The sequence below is a fragment of the Empidonax traillii genome, unplaced genomic scaffold (assembly GCF_003031625.1).
Source record: "Empidonax traillii isolate 1590-97213 ecotype Southwest subspecies unplaced genomic scaffold, ASM303162v1 scaffold1327:size137700, whole genome shotgun sequence".
NCBI classification, from domain to species: domain Eukaryota; kingdom Metazoa; phylum Chordata; class Aves; order Passeriformes; family Tyrannidae; genus Empidonax; species Empidonax traillii.
The window spans coordinates 105,437-130,399 of record NW_020956520.1 but is presented as its reverse complement, the minus strand read 5'-3'; the positions used below and the strand labels follow the sequence as shown (position 1 = coordinate 130,399).

General features: G+C 49.9%; 1 protein-coding gene across 1 annotated transcript in view; it reads right to left on the bottom strand.

Moving 5' to 3' along the window:
• Positions 1–24,963, bottom strand: part of LOC114069661 (rho GTPase-activating protein 32-like) — a gene marked incomplete at its 3' end in the record, with an annotated part of 122,021 nt that overhangs the window by 7,298 nt on the left and 89,760 nt on the right. Inside the window, exons 7-8 of the mRNA XM_027906607.1 lie at positions 14,777–14,926; positions 1,541–1,643 (exon numbers count right to left, since the gene is read on the bottom strand). Of these exons, the coding sequence (XP_027762408.1) occupies positions 1,541–1,643; positions 14,777–14,926 (253 nt within the window). The remainder of the gene's footprint in view (positions 1–1,540; positions 1,644–14,776; positions 14,927–24,963) is intronic.

Sequence of the window (24,963 nt, the reverse complement as noted above, 5' to 3'; positions counted from 1 at the left end):
GAGGGACAGCAGGGACAGGTTCCAGCCCACCCCCTACACTCAAATCCTCTGCTCACATCCTGCCCCACTCCAGTGTATTTTCCGAGGAATAAATCCCCCACCACGTCAGATGGGAATGGAGTGAAGAGAAGCCCCTCTACCTCCAGCCTTTCCCCTCTCTGGACTGGCTGTTTCAAGGACTACACGTTATTTCTTCTGACCCTAAAGGAAGATCTTGTTAGTAGAACACAACTTCACATCTCCCAAAAAGAGCCAGGACACAGGGTTGGATGAACACCCCAAATCAACCCTGGCTCTGTCTGCCCCCCTGCCACACAGAGGCAGCTCCTGCCCTGCTGAAGGGCCAACCACTGTCCCGTGGAATCAATTCTCCAACCAAAAAGCCCTTTAAATCCAGGAGATCCAGCTCTCCTATGTGAGACCTCAGCAGAGTGAGTCATTTATAAGGACACTGCAGCTCTAGCTCTGAAATGAGCCTAATGCCCTGTTTATACAGCTGGGAACTAAAGCAACACAGCGAGCCCTGCCTTAATCAAACACTGAAAATCTGTAGTGATTTAGATGAACAGGGGCAGTGTCAATAAACGCCATGTACTCCTTTCCTTCTGTCTTTGGAACATCTCAGAAAGCTGGAAAACAGACTGTCACTTCAGTCTCTGCACTGTACCAGGGAATGATGCCATTAAAGCCTTAGAAAACCATCTTTAAAGCACCCTTGATACACAGCGAAGGAGAAAATGGTATTGGCAACAAAAAGGGGAAAAATGGACTAAGGCAGAGATTAGGATGGTCCAGCAAAGTCAAAGTGGCAAATTAAAGGGATATGACTGAAGCAGTGGCAAATGTTTAATTCAGCCAGGACTGCTGTGGGCCACAGCTCCAATGGGAGCCTTTGGATCCTGCATAAAAACCCCTCAGGAGCATTTTTTAAATGGGACTTGCTGCAATGAGAAACAGGATTAATCTGAACCAGAATAAACCCATCCATCCAGGGGCTTGTACAGCCACCGTCCCAGCTCCAACCTGCCCACTGAGCTGGGGAAGAGCTGGTTCAAAAAGGATATTCTGCACATGGAAAATCCCCCTGTGCTGCCTCTCTCAGGATCAGCACTGGAACTAGTCACATCCCACTTGGCATTCTCAGTCCCTCCACAACAGAACGTTCCACACCAAAGGGCAGGAGGAAAAACAGCCTCACAAAGGGATAGAAGAGACTTTCCTGTGATGGGAACAGCTCCCAACCTGCAGGACACACACCTGGCCTCTCCCTGCACAGCACAGCAATGCCACCCCCAGGAATCAGGCCCGTACCCTCTGCACATTCCCAAATAATTGCTAATCAATCAGGAGTCCAAGGCAGCACAGGGAGCGAGGAAAGGGCTCCAGGAGCGAGAAGGAGCAGGAATGAAACACAACAGCACAGAGGGACACTGTGATCCTGACATCCCATCCCGAAGGAAAGCTTCCTGCCAAGGGAACGTGCCCCTGGAGGCACAGCCTGTGCCCTGCCCAGCACTCAGGGGGCACCCCCAGCCCTTACCGGAGTTTCTGGATGTTGGAGGCGATCCCAGACAGCCGGTAGATGCCATCCACGATGCCGTGCTTCTCAATGAACTCTGTGCAGCTCTTGAGCACCTGGGGGACTGGAGGACAGCAGTTGCTGGTTAATTGAGCAGGTTATTAAAGTCTTGTTCAGGCTGTGGTCTTGTCAGGTGTCATAAACTACCCCCAGCTGGGCCACGGATTTACTTCTTCCTTAGAGGAGAAAGCCTGGAAGAAATTTTACTTCAAGAGCTGGTGTGGGAACTGGTCAGAGGTGTTTATTTTAATAAAGAACTGCCAGAACACAAATCAGACTGAAAAAAGTCAATTCTGGTCAAGCAGAGACAGCACAGGTCCCATCACGATTCCCATGGTGTTAAATACCATCCCAGAAGAGCTCTGAAATGGAAGAAACACTGTCTTTCAAATCTATACAGGATTAACCTCAACTGCTTGGTTTCAGCAAACATAAACACCAGGGAGATGCTACTTTTGGCACCACAGCCAGGAGAGTCTTTACAACTTCACAACTGATAATTTCCTTCCCAGTGTGTGCTGGAGTGTGGCTGGATGCAGAGAGCTCCACAATATCCCCCACTCACAGAAAGCGCAGACAGAACAGGGCATGACAGAATGGAAAAATCAGCCCAGAGGACATAATTAGGTGTCAAGTTAATATTCCAGCCGCTTCACCAACTGATTCCTTCCAGCTGGCTTCCCAGCCTCATGCACAGCCACTGCTGGAGCTCTGTGTCCATCCCTGGGAGCTTAAGGAGGAGCAAATCACCGGATTTATAGAAGAGAGATAAAACTGCCCTGAACACAGAGAGAAAATCGGGAGAGAGCTCTTGTGAGCATCAGCAAATCCTCATGGAAGGAGCTGGGCTCCCTGGGCATCCCTGTGCCAGCCACCTTTTAGCCACAGCTCCTCTGCTGATGCAGATTTATTCTTACAGGAGATGCCAGGTCTGATCACTTTGCCCTGTGACACAGATTCTGAACAGGTCATGTGGCAAATCCCCTCAGATCAGGCAGCAAATGCCATCTGCCAGCCAGCTCTGCTGCACTGGCTGCTCCATCTCCCCCCAGCCCCTTCCCTGCTGCCTTCCCAGCAGCAAACCCTCCCAGCTGGAGAAAGGACTCCTCTGAGGTGGCTCCCTGGACACCAGCAGGTGTATCCTGGGATAAGGGCATGCCTGCACTCCAGCACAGGAGGGGATGAACCCTGTAAATCCTCTCAGTCACACAGGCTCAGCTGCAGCAGATTACACCCTGGACCTGGGATATTCCAAGACACCAAGAGACAGCCAGAACTAACGAGTCAGGCTCTAGTGTTACATTCCCAGCATCTCCCACTGTTTTCCAAAGCCAGGTGCAGACTCTGGGGCAAGAAGAGTCACACTTTAAGCAAAGAGCTTTGGAAACCAAGGGCTGCTTGTTTGGGGGGAGGAAAACCACCTTCTGCTGTCCCTGTAGGTGCAAGGAAATGTCAGGAGGCAGCTGTGGGCATTTCCAGCTGCCTGGATGCCAGAGTCCCACAGGAGAGGGCAAAGGAGCTTCCCCAGGTTTTCAACTGTTGTGACAAGATCTGCTAATGGTGCAAATCCCAAAGACCACAGTGCTCCATCCTGGAACCTCAGCAGGGGTCCCCCTGAAATTAGTGTAGAACACACTGAAATAAATAAATAATAAATAAATAGGCAAACAAATCAAGAAGTAAATAAACCAAGAAGCAAATAAATAAACCAAAAGCAAATAAATCAACAGCACGCTCCCTGCCTGCCCAAGTTCCCACCAGGGAAGGGTGAATACTCACACACATGACCACCGTGGGCACAGCTGGAACATCTGCCTGTGCTTCCCAATGGCAGGCCTGGCCATGGAGTGAGCTCTGTGTGTGCCCATCTGCCCCTCCTGGGGTTTCTTATCCAGCTGTGCAAACACACACCATGGGACAACAGCATTTACGGACCAGCTCGGCTGAGCAGCACCCTGGGCTGATGGTGTGTGGAGCAGGAGAGGAGGGAAGGTGAGGGCTGGAGCACCAGCACCCTCCCTAAAGTACTCTTTTATCATGGAGGAGCCTGGGCACAGTTAGAATAATTAGTATACCCTGAAAAAAAAATCCCAGCAGGCTTGTTCCCAGCATCTCCTGATCTGGTTACCAGGACGATGTGTTCTTCAAACTAAATATATCGTGGATATTTTGGGGGAACTCTGCACAGTGGGAGAAGGCACTGAAATTCAAGGAGGGCTGGAATTGCACCTGAGGGCCCTTTGCTGGGGTGGTGACTTGGTTTTTCAGATTTCTGAACAAAGCTGACACCTGACAACTGGATGTGTGTTTAACATCCCTCTGCCCTTTGAATCCCAAGCCCTTCAGCTAAATACACATTTTTTTCTAGATGGATATACCCACATATAGAGGGAAGAGTGTCTGTTCCCTCCAGAATGAAAAGGCAGGATGACAGCACAAGCTAAGACTTAATTTTGTGAATGTCAGGTGTGCCAAGACCATCCCCTACAGCAGCTGTGACTGGCTGGTTTGAGTCCCTGTCTCCATCTGCTGCACAAATCCCTGCCCTGCTGCAGGTGAACTCCTCAGCACTCAGGAGCTGAGTTTGGCTCCTGGATCCCAGACCACGTGCCAGATCTGAGCCAGACAGGTATCACAGCAGGGAACTGAGGGAGATTTCCTCTTCTAGGATGTAGTAACAGTGACACTGAAGTTCTATTCGTGTCAGTTAATTACTGTGGTTTCCTGCAATTACAGCACCCAGACTGATGACACACGTGGGGTTGCATTAACAGCCACAAGGTCCCCCCCCAGCTCAGCACCTGGGTCCTGACAACCAGCAGGTCACTTTGGGAAAGGGTTGGGGAGGGCACAGGGTAACACTCCGTTCTTCCCCCAGCCCCCTGTGCTCAGGGAGCCTCAGAGCCCAGCTCTGGTGCCTGTGGTTATCCAGCCCAGCTCAGGGCCCTCTGCAGGGCTGTGTTCCCAGGCAGGTAACAACAACCTGACCCTTGGGGTGGGTTTTTTCCTTTGCTGAGCCACCGGCTCCAGGAAAATCTCCCTGCAGTGAAGTCACTGGCTGAGTGCAGGTGGCTAAAATCCACTGCCAGGTGCTGCCTTTGAACACCCACCTCTTCAATGGAGCGCTGGACAAGTCACCCATCCCAAAATCAACCACCCTTCTCTCCCTCCCTCCCTTTGCTGTCTCCAATATCAGGCAGTTCCAAGAAACAAAGTGCACAAGGCTCACCGAAGGGGACCCAGCACATTTCATCACCACAGCAGCTGCAGGAATTCATTCAACTCATTCCTGAGCATCTCTCAGCTGCTTTGAAAGCTTTATTGCATCTCTGAGGGCTCGTTAACCGGTTAATTCTCTGCCATTAAGAGGAAGCAGTTTTATGGGTTTCATTCCGAAGAACATTTTGATTCATCCCCAAATCAGGCCCATTTCCTTTCCTATCATCTCAGGCTGATTTTTTTTTTTTTTTTGTTCTGAATCTTTTGTAACAGTCCCCTCCCTGGGTTTTGGGAGGCTTGCTGGTGCTTTATTTTCTTAGCACGTTACTGGAATCAGAACTATTTGTTCAGCCTGGGGCACGAGGCCTCCCACCAAGCTCTCCTGGGGCACAGTGCTTTTCCCAACCCCACCTCTGTGCTGGGTAATGGCCCATAGCACCCTGAATTCCACACATAGCAAACCCACACAGGGATGCAAACCTCCAGGAAGGTGGAAAACCACTGCTCTGCACCACCTGAGCAGAGGGGATCACCGGGGTTGAGTGCCAGGAGATTGGGAAGCTTACAGAAAAAAAATCCAGAAGTGAGCAACAGGAGGTTGTTTTGAGCCACAGGAATAGAAATTGAAACCATCAGATAAAATGAGGGTGGAGGCAGCTCACTCCTAGCTGTCCAGGATGTCCTTGGATCAGCCAGGAAGGACAAGTAAGGACAGGACAGGCAGGGGATGAAGAACCCCAAGAACACCCAGCACAACACAAGTGGTGCCACTGCAGGCTGGACCTGCCCCTTCCTTGAAATTCAGTGCCCAGCTGAGACCCTGACAACTTCCAGACACCTGAAATTAGGCACATAAATCCCAACTCCCTCGCCATTAATACAGGATTATGTAAAAACCCAACAGGGAATATCCTCACCCAAAGAAATACAGATGCTTTTACCCCCAAAATCTTCCTATTTAAACTCAATTTTAGAAGTGTTAAGGTCAGAAAAGACCCCTAAGATCATCAAGTCCACTTTGCAAAAAACTGTTCAAGTATTTCCTTAAGAAAAAAACAGTAAAAAAACTGTAATATTTCAGCTTGTAACTTGTTCCAGGAACCTCATTTCAAACTACTCATGTCTGAAGCTCTTCCCCTCAGAGTGGAGGTTACACTCAGGTGTAAAACCAGCACGGGACAGAGGTTAAGGATTTTATTTTTATTGTTCCCTGCCACACAACTTTGCACCTGCATGTGTCACTTCACAGGCACCAGTAAAACATCAAGCTTTAAAAGATTCTCTTCTCAGGACTTCTGTCCCACTCCCAAATCCCTGCCCTGATCTTTGAGTCATTGGGAATGAGACAGAAATACAAATCCACCTCCCTTCAAGGTGCTCAAAGTGTTCTGGGCCAGGTTGGACGGGTGCTGGAAGGTGTCCCTGCCCGTGGCAGGGGGTGGGATGAGATGATCTTTAAGGTCCCTTCCAACACAAACCAGCCTGTGATTCCACGATTCTTCAATTCTCCCCCATTTCCAAGAACCGATCCACGTTATTACTCCCACTTGTGCTGAGCTGTGTAAAATCCAAGCCCTGTGTCATGAGCTGCCCCATTTCCTGGTCACACACACTGATATTTTTCTGGACTTATGCACTTGGGAAAGTGCAATCCTGGAAGAGAGGACTGTAACCCACGAGCTGGAAGCATGAGCAGATCCAGGCACGGCTGGAATCAGCACCGGACTCTGCTTTGCCAGCCTGGACTTTTCTTTTATGGCAAGCTCAGCCAGGGCTGTGTGAAAGCAAAGTGCAAAGTTCAAGCCTGAGCAACATAAATCCTGGCTTGCATCAGGCAGGGGAGGTGGATAACCACAGCGTGGAATCCCAGGGCTGCCAGGGGAACTCCCTGCACTGCCAGCAACCACTGGAGGTGTTGGACAGCACACCCGTGGCCCAGGCTGTGTCCAGCCAGCTCTCTGGGGTTGGGTTTCGCTGTTTCATACAAAATAATCACAGGATCATTACGGCTGGAAAAGAGATCATCGAGTCCAGCCGCTCCCCCAGCACTGCCAAGGCCACCACCAACCCTTGTCCCCAAGTGCCACATCCACAGGGCTTTGAAACCCCTCCAGGGAAGGGGACTCCAACACTGCCTTGGGCAACCTGAGCAGCTCCAACGCTTGACAGCCCCTTCAGTGCAGAATCTTTCCCTAATATCCAATAAAACACCACAATACATTCAGATATGGCCTGAGTGCTGGAGTTTTTTATTCAGATCAATAACACTGCAACTGAGAGGGTAAAAAGTTCTCCCCTTGCTAAGAGCAGCAGGATAAGAGCACAAGCAATTCCTGTACCGACTGTGACATTTTCCCTCATGCTTGTTCCCCCCCCCCACAGCTGTAGTGTTTCGAAATGCAAATTAATTTTCAACTCCCTGCTGTCCTCTGGGTCACTCAGGCACAAAGAATTCTCTCCTCACAGCTGCAGGCAGGGGGAAAGAGAAGGGGAGAGAGAAACTGCCTCTTTTTAAACAGCAGAGCTTGTGTTCCCTGCTCAGCAGCCCCTTTCTGCAGGGATGTCCCCCAAACAAGGGGTTCTCCACGGGGCCCCCATGTCCCCCCTCCGTAAGGCTGACCCCGTCCCCAACAATCTCCAGCTCCAGCAACTCGGAGGGCAGATGGTGAAGCAGTAACAGTGCCTGTTATGGTTGGAAATTTGCCCAAAATAGCTCAAAGCTCTTGGCCTTTGACCGTCTCAACTCGTGTTCAGTTTGTGCAGCATCTGCAGGAAGGGGAATGTTCTCTGCTCGTCTCCAGTTTGGGTCAAATACTGCCCTTTCTTCCAGCCTGCTGGATCCACCTTCGCTGTGGATCACCACCACCACATCCAAAGGGACATCCAGGCACCCAAACCACTCCGTGTTCCCACAGTTCACAGGGGATTCCGGTGAACTTGGCACCGTTTTGGTTTCCAGAACACCTGAAATGCTCAGATTTGGGATGCAAACCCAACCAGGGAACACAACAAATGCAGGGAGAACACACAGGTGAGTTCACTGAATTCCTACAGACATTCCCAGCTGGATCTCACATGCCCACCTGTGCCAACGCTGGAATGAATGCTATTGGATATTTTATATCACACTCCTGATCTCCCAAGTATTAGGAATTTACCCTGGGGCACCCAGAGGGCAGATATGGGCTGTCAGTTGGATTTTACAAGCCTGGAGATGGAATGGGAGATAACAAACAAGTTCCCCAAGGCCACAACAGTGTGTGAGAGACACGGGTTTGAGCTCCCAGCTCACCTGCCAGAGCTCTGAGTGCAGCTCTGGCCATTGCCTGAGTCCTTTGGAGATGGATTTGGGATGAAAAATTACCATAAACCGTGAAATACTGAAAGAAAATTAGTTTTGGCACATCTTAGGCTGCCTGGTTTCAATATACGAGCACTCTCCTAAAAAAAAAGGGACAGCCAGGACAGCAGGATGGAGGGAGGGGATGGTTCATCCCTGTGAGCTCACAGAGCTTGTCAAGCCACAACAGCCCCACTGAATTACTGCCCCAGAGTGCAACTTCAAAACCATTTTCCCCCTCATTTACACCACGAGTGCACAGAGCCAGGGGCTCAGGTGCAAGTGAAAATGCTGAGACAGGCCAGTATTTCTTCACTGCATAACATTAACCTATACATATATATATATATATTTATATATATAAATATATATACTATTAAGGGAGGCAGAACAGGGAGATTTCCACCTTCCTCAATCCCTGCATTATATGGGCATGTCAAGAAACACAGGATACAGCCCTGATTTATGAGCTGCAGCCTCTTATGAAGATAGATAGACATGTATATGACGATATACAAAGCCCAGTTATCCAGGAGAGCATTACAAAAATTCCTGGATGAGAAATGATGCATTATTTTCCCTGCTGTGCCAATGCAGAAGTTAGGATCCACTTTTTTTTTTTTTTTTCAAAAACACCCATATTATGGCAGAGGTGGTGATCACCCTCCAGGCATCCCCATCTGATCGTTCTCCAGACATCCCTGGATAACAGCTCGATGCCCAAGAGTAAAGGAGGTGAATCCTGCTTTAAAGGACTTGCCAAAGTCACACAAGAAATGTCTCAGCAGAAAAAGAGAACGGCAAACAAACCCTTCAAAACTCTGATTTTTGTCTTAATCACGAACTCCTTTAGGCACAGAAATGCTTAAAAATAGAGACAGAAGGAAAACCAGGATAGCAGGATGCCAGAGCTGAACCTACTTGAAGGTTTGAAACTTTTCAGTTCACATTCAAACCTGTCAGTTTGGATCCTCTGGAAATACCTACGGGAAGTACAGAAGTGCCCCAAGGGTTTGTTCACAGAGGGAACACATCCAAAAGAAACCCTCAGCCTCATCCACAGCCAACATCCCCCTCAGCCCCCCTGCAAAGGCTGTGGCCAATTCCATCACTGAGGGGGAGGCTGCAGGTCACACACACCACCTGCCTTGTTCAGGCAGCCCTTCAAGAAACCTTTGCCCAGGAGGCAGAATTATTGCCTAAACAAAGCTGTGACGTGGCTCTGCCGGCACTCGAGTCCCAGCAATTCCAAACACAGCTGGGAACTCCAGGCCAGGCTGCTGTGCTGCCATGGGCAGGTGAAAACTGAGGTTTTATTTCCCAGGGAAGCCCTGCAAATGCTGGAGAGTCTTTCTGAAGTGACAATCTTGGAGCAAAGCAGTTCCCTGGCAAGGACATCATGAGCAGGGATTTCACCTGGGCCTTCAGAACACTGAATCCCAGAATGGTTTGGGTTGGAAGGGACATTAAATTCCATCCCCCTGCCATGGGCAGGGACATCTTCCACTAGCCCAGGTTGCTCCAAGCCCCATCCAACCTGGCCTTGGACACTTCCAGGGATCCAGGGGCAGCCATAGCTTCTCTGGGCAACCTGTGCCAGGGCCTGCCCACCCTCACAGGGGAGAATTCCTTCCCAATATCCCCTTTAAACCCACCCTCTTTCAGCTTGAAGCCATTTCCCCTTGTCCTGTTATTATAAATGGATTTCAGGGGCCACCCTGTGTTTACAGTTACTGACAGTATTTAAAGGAAGGAAGGAGAAAAAGCCACAATTTTGTAAATATTTGTAACTTTCTACTTTTCAGCGAAGTTTGCTTTGCTTGTTTCTCATGTTCTATTTAATACTCCAGCATTAACAGGACGAGGAAACTGGTTACATTTACCCTCTCAGAGTTAAAATAAAACATCAAGAAAAACTGAAATTACTCAATATGTAAGGCTCAGCTGTCCTGAATTCCAAATCATGGCTCCCTCCACAGATGGCCAATATCCAAAGCCAGCCAGGCAGACTTTTATCATAATGAAAATTACTAGCTGGTAAAAGGGGCTCCTCACATTAACACCAGGAACCAGAGGGATGACATTCAGATTACCAGACTGTCCCTGAGCTAAGGGGAACCAGATCTTTACAGGTCCCTGCCAGGAGGATGCCAAAATCTCATTCCTTGTGTTTCTGTGTTCTGGTGACAATGTTTTCCCTACACCCAAATCTGCCCTAAATTAACATCAGAGGCAACTCCATCAGCCAGCTGCAGCCAGGGCATGGCCCCAAGGGATGGAGAACACCAGAGGACCCCAAACAAGTTCTGGGGGCACCAGAAACCCCGAGGTGCTGATACAGAGCTTGTCTGAAGAGCATCACAACCAGCACAGGAGAACAAACCCATCCCTAGTGCCCAGGAAATATTGGGATGGAGATGCCCCATCTGCCACAACATGATCTTACACACAGTTCTGAGGGTCAAGCCTGTGCTCTGGTCTAACCATGGAGAGTGAAAGGGCCATTCCCAACAGGTGCCAGGCGACAGGAATGTTTGGTGGGGAGAACAGACAGTATTCCATCCCCCACCTGCTGCACTCCAAGCAATCCCAGCACATCATTCCCAGCAGCATTTGAAGCAGCAGCACAGTAACCCCTGCTGTGCTGCAGCTCCTGATTCCCTCCCTCCCAGAAGGGCATCGTGGCTTTTCCCTGGCATTGCTGACCCATCCTGAGGGAGTGGGAACGGCCCCAGAACTGCAGCGCTGCAGCCCTGGGACCTGCAGGAGCTCCAGGAACGTGCCCAGCTCCCCAGACACTGCCCCTGCAGCCCAGCAGCACATCCCTCCTCACATCCCCGCCCTCCCACACGTGTCACACACTCCGGGCTGTGGGGGAGCTCCGGGTGGGAATGTTCCACGGCACAAACCGGGGCATGGTGCAGATGCTGCAATGCAGCACTTCAGCAGCTCCCACACTCAGCAAACATCCTCTGTGAGCACAGTCTTCTCACTGGGGTCGAGTTAAATTTAAGGTCTATTTGGTTTCCTTTGGGAGAAAAAAAATTGAAGGGAAAAAAAGAACGTCTTCCCAGCAAGGGAACAAGAACAAGGTCTGTTCAGGAGTCGGGGATGAGGGTGAACTTGCTGCATCTCACAGCTCCAGAGAACTGTGACTCCAGGGAATAGCTGGAGCTGTGCCAGGGGAGGGTCAGGCTGGATATCAGAGCAAGGCTCTTTCCTCAGAGGGTGGTTGGCACTGGACAGGCTCCCCAGGGCAGTGGGCACAGCCCCAAGGCTGCCAGAGCTCTCAGGCCAGGGTGGGATTGCTGGGATGTCTGTGCAGGGCCAGGGCTTGGACTGATGAGCTTTGGGAGTCCCTTCCAGCTCAGGGTATCCTGTGATTCTGTAAAACCAAACCATGGCAGGTGCAAACAGCTCCAAACCAACTGGGAGCACCTCTGAGGGGGATGAAGAAACAGATCCTTCCCTGCCGAGCCTGGGCTGCTTCCAACTGACACTGCCCTGGCAGGGGAAGGATCCAACCCCAGCAGGAGCCAAGGGATGAGTAAGGACTGGGATGGGATGCAGACAGAGCTGACTGGAGAAATATTGTGCAAACCAACTTGAAGGGAGCATCACCACAGGCTGTGCCAGATTTAGACCCAACAGAGGAGCTCAAAATCCCTCCTTATCAAAACTGGTTTTACTCCTGCAGGGCCCAGCCCATCATTCAGTGCTGACACGAGACAGGACAGGAACCACAGGCACTGAATGCTGAGACTTTCACTGGGAGCAACTCACCTGGAGCACAGAGGCTCCTAATTCCCACTTTCCCAAGCAGCTTGGAGCACAGATGATTTTGGAAAATAACCCTGTGATCTGCCCATGACTCAGAACCTCTCCTGAGAGACTGGACAGCGATGCTTCTTCCCCCTCACTGCTCTCCCAGGGCCCTGGGGAAAGGACTGCTGGGCACCACGTGGAGGGGGCACTCCTACCCCAGAGGGGCTCCACCACTGCTTGGAGAGCTCAGAGTGTCAGCACAACACAAACTGGAGTTAAACAACAAACACACCAAAGCCCAGGACCCTGCCCAGAGATCACCTCAATCCCCACCGTGACTCACCAGGCACGCAGGAGGATCTGAAGGTGCCTTGTCCCTCACACTTGTTCAAACCATCACCTCCCTCCCTGCTGTGTCACTCAGTGTGTCACTCAATTAGGGAAATGACCAACCACAGCCCCACCATCAGCAACCCCAGCCTGCTGCTCCATCCATCCAGCTCACCAGACACCCTCCCCCAAGGAGAATCTCTGGGCACAGATGGATCCTATCCCAAAGTTTAGCAGCTGCAAGCTCTGTCATGCCAGCCTGAGAGGCACCTTCCAGCAGGGACAGCACTGGCCTCACCCCAAAAACTCAGGTAAACCACACCCCAAAAACTCAGGTAAACCACAACAAAGGCTCTGTCAGGTCAGAGCTCGGCGTGTGCTGAACGTGGAGCTTCTCAGGATGGGATCCTGCTCTGTTAACATCAAACCAGGTCACATTTCTGCATCACTTTCCTCCTGAGCAGCTCATGCCAATTTATTCTCCCTCCCAACGAGGCTGGACGGCGGCGGAACGAGCGGGGACTTGCTGAGCCCACAGAAAGACAAGGTACTGCAGGAGGTAAAACATCTCCTCAGTGTTTGTCAATCCCCCTCTGGGCACAGAGCAAACACACTCCTCTCCTGCCTAAGCACTCTGAGCCAGCTGCCTCAGCAGAGGCTTTATTAAAAAATGTTACACCTCTTGCAGCTTTTGTCCTCATCCCTTTTATTCTCTCGTTCCGCTTCTCGCTCCTCATTTCCCACCTGAAAGACAAGCGAAGTTTCAAATATTCATGACTGCAAAACTCATGTTTTACAGCACATTTTGGAGAATTTAGGCTTTGTCAGCTTCCTAAAGCTGATAACTAATAAAATTCTCAACATAAATCCAGTTTGGTTCAACGTGAGCACGTCACTCGTTCCAGTCACTGGGCATGGTGTCATTTGCTCCTTCAGTCCTGCTAAGTATTTTTGGGTGTTGGACACTGACCTACCAAAACTAGAATTCACTTAAACAAAACAATGAATATATTGGGTTCTTTTTGTTCTTCTGAACTTAAGAGGGCATCACCAACGCATCACCAGCAGGTACCACACACAGACTTCAGCCACAGCGTTCCCTGTGCTCGCAGAAAAAGCCTTGTTCTGGTTATGCTCTAATTCCCCTCAGGGTCTCCCTGACACCTCTCAGCAGGTCAGCACTGCCTCTGGCTCCAGGACTGAGGAGGAGGATCTTAAAATGCTGTGCATGCACAGAGCTCAGTGCTCACAGGGCCCCAGAAACATCTCCACAAAACCCATCCCGGGATTACGTCACTTGGAATACAGGTCGGGAGCTGAATCACCCAGAAAACAACAATCCTGCTGTGGGAAAACGGAGCCGTGCCCCTGTCAGCAACACTCAAATTGGATCTGCTGCGCTCCAGGGAGTTAGGGAAGAGTTATTAAATCAAGGGGGAGAGCAACTGGTGACTTCTGAGCTGCAGGGACCTCATTAGCACAGCTCAGGCAGAGTCACCCCGTCGTGTGGGACGGTGGGCAGTGACCAGCACAAGGACAGAGCTCCCAGAGACTGTCAAACAGGAACCTCCAGTGACTTAGAACAGTGCAGTTCAGCTCAGGATGTGTCTCCTAATGCTAAATAAAACATGCACCCTTAAAGGCAGGGGAAGAGAGGGCAGGGCAAAGCTTCAGCTATTGCTGACTTGTGCCTAACGAAAACGGATCGGGCTGGGGATAAAGGGAATGTTCCTTCTCCCACTAATGAGCTCACTGCTGGCATGGCTCCTGCCCTCCAAGGCTGCTCCCACAGCATGAACACAAACCCAGCTCCATAGCTACCGTGGTGTGAATTCCCTGCTCCTGCTGCAGCTCTTACAGGGGTTACTGTCTGTTCCTGTCCCCAAACCAGTCAGGTCCTGGCTCTCTGATGCTTTCCAAGCCCCAGCAGTAAAGATCCCTACTGGTTCCAATTAACAGGCCAAAGAGCCTTCCCACAGCCCTGATTCCGTAAGAAGAAGCTCATATTATTCACTCACTGGTAGTAAAACACTGTATGTCACTGTATGTGACTGGGAAGGGAAAGTGACTGAGAAGGGATCCAGAAAGCTCACCACAACAGAGAGAAAAGCAAGCTGGGATGAAAAATAATCTCCAGTTCATTGCTGTAATTCCGTGAAATCAAGGGAAAAGGCAGAAGAAGGATTTACACTGTGAATTGTGCTGGAATCATACAAAGGTACCAAGTTAGAGAAATACAGAGATTTAACACACCTGTTAATTAATCACTGACACTGAGGTATAAATAAAACATTTCCTTCCTGGAAAAAGAATTATTTGAAGACTTCTAGAGGTTGAAAACTCATCTTCAGCAGTTCCAGGCATCTGCAGTGCTCCCACAATGAACCACGACGCTTCCCACATCCACCCACAGTGTCTCTCCTCAGCATCCTTTTCAGCCCCCCGTTTTTGTTACCCGTTCCTCCCCCGGCCCTCTGTAGCTACAACCCCCCGGAGACGAGATTCCCACAGGAGGAAGAACTCAGGAGCAGAGTGTTTCTTACCATCATGGCCAGAGTTGAGCAGGTGCTCTCCCAGGTCACAGCCAAACACCCTTTCCTTGAGGATCCCCCTCTGCTTGAGTTTCTGCTTCGTTGGGCGCGACTTCATGAATGTCCGGAGGAAGGTGATGAGCTTCCCGTGCTTTTTGGACACTGCACGACAAAACAAAACCACCACTGAGGTTCAGATCTGGCTGCCTTGGGCAGAGCTTGTTCTACAGAGCACACAGGAACTGTAGCAACACTGATATCAACTATTTACAGGAACGGCTTTCCCGAGGTTCGGCACTAAACAGAGACTTGGCTTTTGCTGTAATCCCTGGCTGGTGCAGAATTAACAGGAGCTGTAAGGGAGGAATTTAACACAAATTTAACACGTTTCTCTGCAGAGCAGCTTCAGGTGGGAGCTGTTTTGGATGGCGGGCAGCACATGGGAGCTGTAATTCTCATCTCTGCAAAAGGAACAAGGCTAAACTAGACAAGCTGGCCATCTCCAGTGCAAACACAGTCTGCAATCTCTACACTGGGGAATAAATGCTTTGTTGCTGGCTCTCGTTCTAGTAGTGAAAGGCACCTCCAGAACAAATGGATGACTAACAGTCTCTGAGGTCAGAGGACGTTTGTAGCACTCTCAGTGCTGTTCCTGCCCTTCCAGCACACCTGTGCTTTCACTGAACCTCCTGCAGCCGGGCCATCCCAGGGTGTTTTCACCTCCTGAGTCTTCTCAAGCCATCACAAAATAAAAACACAGAACCACAGAGTCACTGAGATTGGAAAAGACCTCCAAGGCCACTGAGCCCAACCTCTGACCAAACACCACCTTGTCCCCCAGCCCAGAGCACTGAGTGCAATGTCCTGTCATTCCCTGGACACCCTCAGGGATGGGGATACCACCACCTCTCTGGGGTGAGGTGCCTTTGCTTTATTTAATAGATAACTGGAGCAGCTGATGGAAGAGAGGCAGTTTATCCCCTTCCAGAACAAACACAAGAACCCACAAAGAGAGGAGGACCAGGAGCCCTCCCTCCAAACCTCCCTCTGCCAGAACCATCCAGCCCTGCTAAGGAGAGCTTCATTCCCAGGGGAAGGAAAAGGAGAGTCAGGCAGGGCAGAAGTGGATGACAGGACCAACCTCGGGAGCAGAGGCCGGGCCCAGGTTGAATGGGAGCAGAACAATGCCCTGGAATGTCAACTGCTCTTCCTGAGGCCCCCGGGGTGAAAGCCAGAGGCCTCTCCGACAAAAGTGCCATTGTGTGCATGATTTAAAAGCAGTTTAACTTCAACAGAAGAGCTCTGCCGAAGAGAACAAATCCCTGGGCACAAAGGGCTGAGCTTTGTGAGGGAGCCTTTACAGCCCAGGAAGTTGTAAAGGCTCCTGCGGTACCAGCAGTGGCTCTGCCCTGCTCCTCCCTCACCAGCCACACATTCCACCTGCACCGAACCCACAAACACTGCCACCAAAAGTCAGCTGTGCCCAAGCAGTGACAACCCCTGGGGACAAAGGCCCATCATCCCTTCAGGGTCACTCGCTGCTCACAGGGTGAAATCCAGGGAGCAGCTCTGGAACTGGGACCCAGCACAGGAGAGAAACAGAGATGGCTGGAGAAACACCTCCCACGGGGGGTTCTTCAACCAGGTAACAGGAACAACCCTGTCCCAAGAGCATGGTTATACCACTGCTTGAAGGTTTAATCCCTTTACACAGCTGAGTATTTTTCCTTCTATTTTACCAGGTATTGATGCAGTCTCTCTATTTATATATATATATATATATATAATAAACATAATTCCACTTAATATGTGCGAGTAGAGCAAACTTCTTTAAAACATCCCCTTTAGCAATGTGACACCACCCTGATCCTCAGCACCATCTGAACACCTGAAATCCTAAAATCTTCACCAACCCCACTGTGCATCCTCAGCAATCAAACCCAGATCATTTAACAAACACAGAGCACTGAGCATGACAAACTGTGGCTGGGGGGGCTTTAATTAAAGGAGTGTTTGCAGTTTGATGGGGTTTTTTAATTGCACACAATAAAGGAACAGATTGTGCTGACATGCCAAACAAAGTTAGGACGGGGTCTGGTTGTATCCATCATCACAGGAAAGTGAGGGCTCATTTATCAACTCCAATCAGCCCAGCTCAGGGATAAATGAAGACAGTCTCACCCTGACTTGTGTGGAATTTCAGAAGTTAGCACCCTCAGGCTGCTGTGACAACACTGCTGAAGGTGAGAGACCTGAGACAGATGCTTTAACAACAGGCAAACAGACAAATAAAGCATTTACTGGCACCGATAAAGCAAATATTAACATGAGCATGTTCAACTGAATCATTTCACACACTCCACGTACAGTTCTTCATGAACTACCTTGCTTGACTTAATGAAAAATGAGCCCGTGAGAGAATGGATTTTAAATGGAGAAAAATGCATCTAACTCCAGTCCTGCAGGAATTCCACTACTAATGCTGGTTTACCAGATCACCAAGTGACTTTTGGGTGTCACCTCGGGCCCTAAAACCAGAAAAAAGGTGCAACAGATGCACTTCCATGATCCAGAGAGGTACTACTTGGCTTGGAATCGATGCTTGACTTCATTGACCAGAAAAGTGACCCGAGTTTTTAAAACACAATAAATCTGCTCTGCCTTTAAGCCACTCGGTGCAGGTTAAAATAATTGTCTTGTTTTCTGCACCATTAATCACACTCCCAGGCACTCCCTCCCCTAGTGAGCTGGTGCAGCAGCCCAAGACTGTCAGGGCAGGTTTGGTCCCCAGAAATTCCCTTCTCCAGAGTCCTTTGGAAGGTCTGAATGGCTCCTTGGTCACACACTGCCTGCTCTGGAGGAGACCTTCTCAGCCTAAACCAGGCTCAGAGTGTCAGACCCACACAGGAGTGATTCACTGAGAGCACTGAGGCTGCTCCTGGGTGGGGAAGAACAAGAAGATGCGAGCAGTCATGGCTGTGCTGACAGGTTGTTAGAAAGAACAAAGAGAGGGTAGGTGTGTGAGAAGGGTGAGCTCTGCTCAGGAGCTGTGGGAGCTGCAGGGAAAGGTGAGATCCTCTCCACCCAGGAACAGATCTACCAGTGTTACAAACTAAGCAGATGTGGATAAAACAATCAGCCCTTTCCTGCCTTTATTGCCCCCGTGGTAAAGCAGGGATGTGATTCATCTGCTCCCCTCCCAGCCTGGGTCTCCACACGAGGTGTTCAGGCTGACAAGTGTCACAGTGTAAATTCAGAAACCAGCACTACTAAGAGGTAATTTTAAATGGTTGGCTCTCCCCAGAGATGCTGCTGAGTTACCAATTGACAGCCAAGCCAAACTACACCAATATCCCATTTATTCCTATTACTTTCCACCTCAGATTTAACCACAGATAAAACACATATTATAAAACACATTGTTTACCAAGAAATGGAGACTTTCCTAGAAGGAGCAGGGGCTGCTTTTCCTCAGAAAGGCAGGTCTGACTCAATATCCTGGCCTGAACAAGCAAAGACAAATTCTCCATCTAGTATAACCTGGCTGCTAAAAAACCCCAACCAAAACCCAAATGGAAAAGCCCACCTGAGGCTGAGGTTTTTGCTGGGGTTTTTGCTGGCACAAATGTGTCAATTAGGAGCAAGAAAAATACCTCCCTCCTCAGCTGACATAACTGTGCTGGCCAAAGCCCTCCCAGGGTGGGGAGGGAGGGAAGGAGAAGGAGAACTCGTGCCAGGTAGCTTGTTGAGGTTTGGTAAGGTGCCACGGTGCCTCCCTGGGGGACATTTATTGACCCAGCCGTGCTGTTGATGCTTTACCACCACCTTTGGCAGCGTAAGCGAGGCCCAAAATTCTCCTGACGTGGATAAAAACTGTTAAATAACAATTACTTAATCAAAAGCAGGGCTCCCTCCCCCTCAGACCCTTCAGCATTTGCTCTGTTTGCTGCACAAACCCATCAACCACCAGCCCCTCAAGCAGCTTCCTGCCCTTGTTCAGCACAACATGCTCTCCTGAGTTATCCAGGAACCCACAGGGATCCTCCTGCTGAGGATTCCAGCTCAGTCCTCCAAGCTCAGAGCCCGTGGTGGCACTGCTGTGTGTCCCCACACCTGTCCCTGAGGCTGCTCCGGGAGCTCAGCCACCGCCGTGACCTGGATTAGGAATAATCTGCAGCCTCTGATGCTCTTAGGGTAGAGCTGGAGCAGCCCAGGTGAGGGGGTGGAGGAGCCAGCCCAGGAACAGAGCTGCTGATGCCTCCTGTGCCCCCGTGGGCTCCCTCAGGGGTGCAGCTCCTCGGGATTTACCGCCCTAAGAGCAGAGCACAGCCCAGCAACCCCTCGTGTCTCAGCCCAAACTGCAGCAGTGCCATGTCTGGCCATAAAACCCTTCCAGAGACCACTTCTAGAATGCAATATTGAATCACAACTACAATATTTAATTGCCCAAAGTGCTGGCAACAGAAGGAAAGGTAGGACAGAAAAGAGCAGTGGCTGCCGACTCCTTGGTTTTGATCATGGAGACCAAACAAGGAGAAACCTTTTAACTAACTCAGCCTTACTGTGCCCCCAAAATTTGTTTTGTACAGGCATTTCCTTTCCATTTTCAGCAAGAAAAACCCCACGAGGCAAAGGCTCCAAGAACAAAACACAATCCAGCCAATCCTGCATGATGGGGCAGCATCTCCCATCTGACTCACCCTGCTCCCATCTGACTCACCTGGAAGACCAGGGGACATCCAGATTTTGAACAGGATCACAGAATCCCAGAATGGTTTGGGTTGGAAGGGACCTGAAAACTCATCTTAATGCCACGGGCAGGGACACCTTCCACTAGACCAGGTTGCCCTAAGCCCCACCCAGGATAACGGCAGCTTCCTCCAGGACAACCTCCCAAACCCTCTGCCTGCTTCCCAAACCCTCTGCCAGCTTCCCAAACCCTCTGCCTGTCCCCTCCAGCCTTATCAGCCTTTTTTTAAAGGGAAAACAAACCCCTGCTCCACAAAGAAAGAGCACTGATATTTTGGGTTTGCACTCCTGCCTGGACCAAATCCTCTTCCCAGGGTCACAGCATCACATTTTCTGATGCAGGGCTGGTAAACTTCGACTCCAAGAGAACAGTCTTGGAGGGTGTTTGCTGACCCACATTCCCAGCACATGGCAGGCTGGCTGTTCCTGTGGTTCCCAGTGATTTCACGGGTCACAGCACCCAGCTGGCCCCCGCTGAGCTCAGAGGCAACCCCACGTGTGGCTGCAGAGCTCCAGATACCCAAACAAACGGCATCAACCAGCCCCGAAATCAAAGGTGGAAAAAGGTGTGGGAACGTTGTAAAGAAAGGGATCACAGAGCAGAAGTGAAATCCATCCTCTCTGAAGAGACATTTACAGCAAGGCATGCCAAAATGTTTCCAGGCTATGAGCCCCTCCAGAGCCATTCTCCTCTAAAATTAAACTGCTGCAGGGAGAGGGAGAGAATGAGCAGCAAAAGCAGACTCCTTTGAAGGAAGAGCAGAATCAGGAGATGAGAAGCTGGGCTTGGTTTTGCCACAGATTCTGCACACACTCGGGGGCACGTTTAATGGTGTGAGCACAGTGAGTTCAGCTGGGTCCCCACAAAGCACCAGTTACCCTGACCCTGCCCAAAACACCAGGAAATACATTTAATACCCATCCCCTCACTTGGAAAAACACGTTCTGCAGACCCACATCTCACCGAGGAGGAATGATACCAAGCCAAGAACTGAGTCACATCTCCCAGTTCTCTGTCATGTTCCTTAGCAACAAGACATTTTCCTCCTTTCCTCCTGCCACAGCACATTCTATTTTGGAAGCTAATTTACACAGCCCTAAAAACCCCAACCAGAATGTGGAACCACGCACCACCGAGCACCAGCCTGGAGTCCTTGAGCAGGACTTGCTGGGTCTGAGGAAGGACCAACCAACACATCAATAATCTCACTAATCCCTACACTGGGCATAAAGATTTCCAAGAGATAGTTTAAAATTCTGTAGATAATCAGAGTTTAAAAATATCCCTCTATCTCCAATAACCTTCATGAATGTGTCCTGACTGATTTGCTGTAAAGACGAGAAAAATAAAATCAAAATGCTCGTGTGCTTGCTGATGCTGCAGCATTTTATGCCATCAGTTTAAGCTGGGCTCTGTGTTGGGAGAAGTCAGGAAAGATGTTAAACATGACTAATTTCAGCTTCACTTGATAAAACCCATTCAGATGAACTGTGATGATGAGAAGCAAGAACAAGGACACACCTCCAGCTACCAGGAGAGCCCCACGCACATGGAGAGCAAGGCAGGTCATTGGTAAGTGCTGGTTGTGTTTCTTTACAAAGCCTGGTGATAAGGAAGCTGCACTTCGTGTTGCATCTGCCCAAGCTCCTGCAGCCACCCCTGGGGCAGTGTCTGCAGCCACCTCAGCACAACTCCAGCTCTTCCTTGTCCTTTCCAACATCAGCCCTTGGCTCAGGTGGGAGCGTTGGCTCCTTCTGGTCAGCGTAGGAACATCTGGCACCAGAGATCCACCAGCCTGGGAACTCACTCCCTGCTCCTTCATGCCCAGGTTATACAACACCTCCAGCTTCAGCTGCAGTTGGGTCTAATCACTCCTCCTCCAGAGACACGAGACTGCAAATTCAGAAGCACACTGACAGCTTTCACTTAGCCACAATCACCCATCTGCAGTGACATCCACGAGGATGATCCACAGCCTGAACTGCCTGCAGACATTTCTTCACAGCAATGAGAAAATACATTCAAGGACCAGGAACTATTTACAACAGCAAAACCTCTCTCCATCTTCTTCTGCCAAATTTCTTGAGTGTTCATAACGGGGTAAGAATGACAACCACCAGCTGAGGTAGATGCAAAAGCATATCACCTATGTTTGATACCAAGAAATCCGTTTTACTTTCCAGTTTAAAGGCATGATTAATCTTTTCACAGACTCTAAGGCCATAGGGGAGCACTAAGATAATACCACCTGACCTCCTGAACAAACAGAGCCCAGGACATCTCTGAAGGACAGCACACCTACCCCAAGGGAAGTGCTACAAGGTTAGGAGGTAAAAATCAGTTATTTATGGAGCTGAAGGCTGAGGCAAGGAGGGAGATTCCAAAGGTCCAAAGGCTGACGAGGTCAGTCTATTAATTCTATTAACAAGTTTGAATTGTATTTGGGAAAATTAAGCAGTGCTGGCTAACAGAGTGTCGGTGATGGTGCAGCGGGGACAGGCTGGGTCAGGCAACTCCTGAGCCCCAGGGTGCAGCTGGGGGGAGGAAACAGTAATGGATGGGGCTGCAGTGCAAAGTTATCAGAGGCCAAAACTGGAAAAGCAGGATGATTGAAAACAACCCAACAGAGATGAGGGCAGCCAGCACACAAAGGTCAGCAGCTCAGGTGACCCCAAAGGGGTCAGCAGTGGGACTGGGAGACAAGGGGAGCAAACTGGGAACCAAGCTGGGAGAAAAATAGCAAGAGACACTTGAAATCTCTTTTTTCTCTTTTATTCTTACCTCATTTTGCTAAATCCCTGTGTTCCAGCAGAGTTTACTGCAGTCCTTTTGCTTATCTCGCCTACCTTGGCGATTAAGGATCCTCTTAAAAAATGATGTTCTGACTCAGGCACTGTCACAGGCAGAACTAAACATGAGATCTGCCCATCAGGGAGATGGTGTCAGCCTTCCACCCACGTTCACTTTGACATACCAGGACTGTTTGACCTCACACCACACCCATAAATGTGAGACCTGACATCAAAATGTGCCTTTGTGCAACACTAAATTAACACAAAAGAGAACGTGACGCTGCAACCTGGATGTACCTCTGATAATTACACAATCTACATAATTTGAGAAGAAACTCCATTTCAGAACAACCCCAGAGGCTGTTGTGATGTGGCCCATCTGGTTGGCAAATTTCTGGAACCTCGATCAGTAGCATTAAAGACAACCAGGTAAGAATCAACATCAACAACCAGGTCACTGCACTGGATAATCCTCCAGATGCTTGAAAATCAGGGAGACAGAACACTCAAGAGCCAAGATGCCACCTAAGCCATCAGGTGACACCTCAGAAGGTTCATCTCTGCCAGAAGTTTCTCCAGCTCGTCAGTAACGCCAATGCCACACATTCCCTGTTGGTGATGACTGGAGCTGTTGGCTATCCCTACAGATGGAATTCCTTAATGGCTCACCTCAACCTCCCTTTAACACCACCTAAACCAAAATATTATGGTCCCATCTCCAGCAACCACGGCCTCAGACAAGCCAGGAACTGCCTGTCCCCAAAGCCACACTCATCTGAAGGCAAACTGTGTGCTCCCACTGTGTGCTTCACCAGCTCCCTCCCTGAGGAAAGAGCTTCCCAAGGGCCGAGGTGGAGCTGCAGCCCCCACACCATTCCAGCTCCTGCTGCCAACTGCAGATCTCCCAAACCCCTGGAAGTGCCCTGGGCTGACCCTGAGTTACAGGCCTTGGAAGACACTGGGAAGGCACCACTGTTTGATTCCACTGGGAAGGAGCAGGAGCGATGATCCATGATGAGGAATGCAGGAGGAGGCTCGGGCAAAGCACACAGCCTCCCTTCCCAGAGCTGGTACCTCAGCCCTGGGGCAGACTCTGCTGAGGTATGTGGAGCTCCCAGCAGGATGAGGAACATCCCAGCCCTTTCTACTCTCCCAGTCCCTTCCCAAAGCTGCCTCTCTCCATTTCCACCAGCCCGGGGGCAACTGTTGACAGCCCAGAGCATTCGCTTTCCAATCACACTGACCTGCCCTTCCCAGATTGGCTCTTTTCCTGTTTACAACTCTGACCTGTTCATACTTTAGCTCTTAACCCCTGAGATTATTCTGCCTTTGGAAGCAAAATTGCCACTCACCTGGACTGGCAACACACCACAGCCAGGAGCTGCATTCAGGTTGCAGTCACTTCACACTGCACTGGCAGGAAACAACAGCTAAAAAAGGATGAAAATGGTCTTTTTCCACACATCCTCCTCACCCAGCTAAAGGAGTGTAAAAAAGTTCACTGAGAGCGAAAATTGGGCCAAATAGCTTGGGGATTTGAGGTGAATAAAGTCTGCTTTTTAAGACTTAGGAATGCAGATAATGTATTGTTTTGCCTGCTTTATATTCTTTTCCTTTCTCTTCCCAGTGCAGAGCTTTGATTTCAAATGAGCCTCTTTTATCACGCCTGTGTGGTGCCCAGAACAAAGGAGGTCAGGGAAGAGTGGAAAGGGAAGGGAAAGGGAGGCCTCCTGTCTTCTCTGTCACAAATAATCAGATCCTGCAGGGCATTTAGTTCTTAAAATGGACTGTGGCTTTTAGGAGGTTTTCTGAACAAATATGAACAGACGAGCCATGGCTACTTGCAAAGTGTCTCCTGTGATCACAGTAACAGCTCTCCCTGGGAATTTTATTTTCCAGAGTGTGCATCCCCTGCCCCAGGGCTCCAGCAAACAAAGGGCTGGCAGTTTTAAATAGGAAGCCCCTTCCTCCTGCACAACAGCATCAATAATATTAATGCTCAGGAATGCACTCTACGTCCTCCCAGTGCCGGTGGTGTGGGGAGGGAGGCAAAACAAAAAGATAAAGTGATAAGCAAAAACCTATTGAAATTTAAATTCTAGACATTCCCATCTGTCAGCTGCCTCTTTGGGAGGGAGGTATAAATCCCAGAGGGAAGCAGTGATCCTCAGCCCTGCAGGCCAGGACCACGCAGGATCCTTGACTGCAGGGGGCTGCACGCTGGAATTCCTTCTCCCCTGGGATTTGGGTGGGAATCCTCACACAAATCCTCCCGGGACATGAAAGAGCCTCCCTTTAACAGCTCTGGCTCCCTACACACCCATGACCCTGGAGTAAATCCAATAAAACAGTTTACAACTGTGGACCTGGTGCACAGCAAGGTGCAACAGAGACCTCGAGTCAGAGGTTAAAGGGAAACAGGACTAAAACAATCAGCAAGGAGGGCGGAGAGGAGGAAGTATGTTAATTTAATCAGTCTCTGGTTGGCAAGAGAAGCCAACCCCCGAGCCAGGGAACCTGCCCAAGGGCACAGGTCCCCCAGGATCTTTTTCCTCTCCCAGCAAGAACACAGTGTCACAACATAAGTAACTTAACAATCAGCAACGAGGAGGAGAGGAGGCACCGACCAGGGGGTGTGAAGTATCACAGAATCCCAG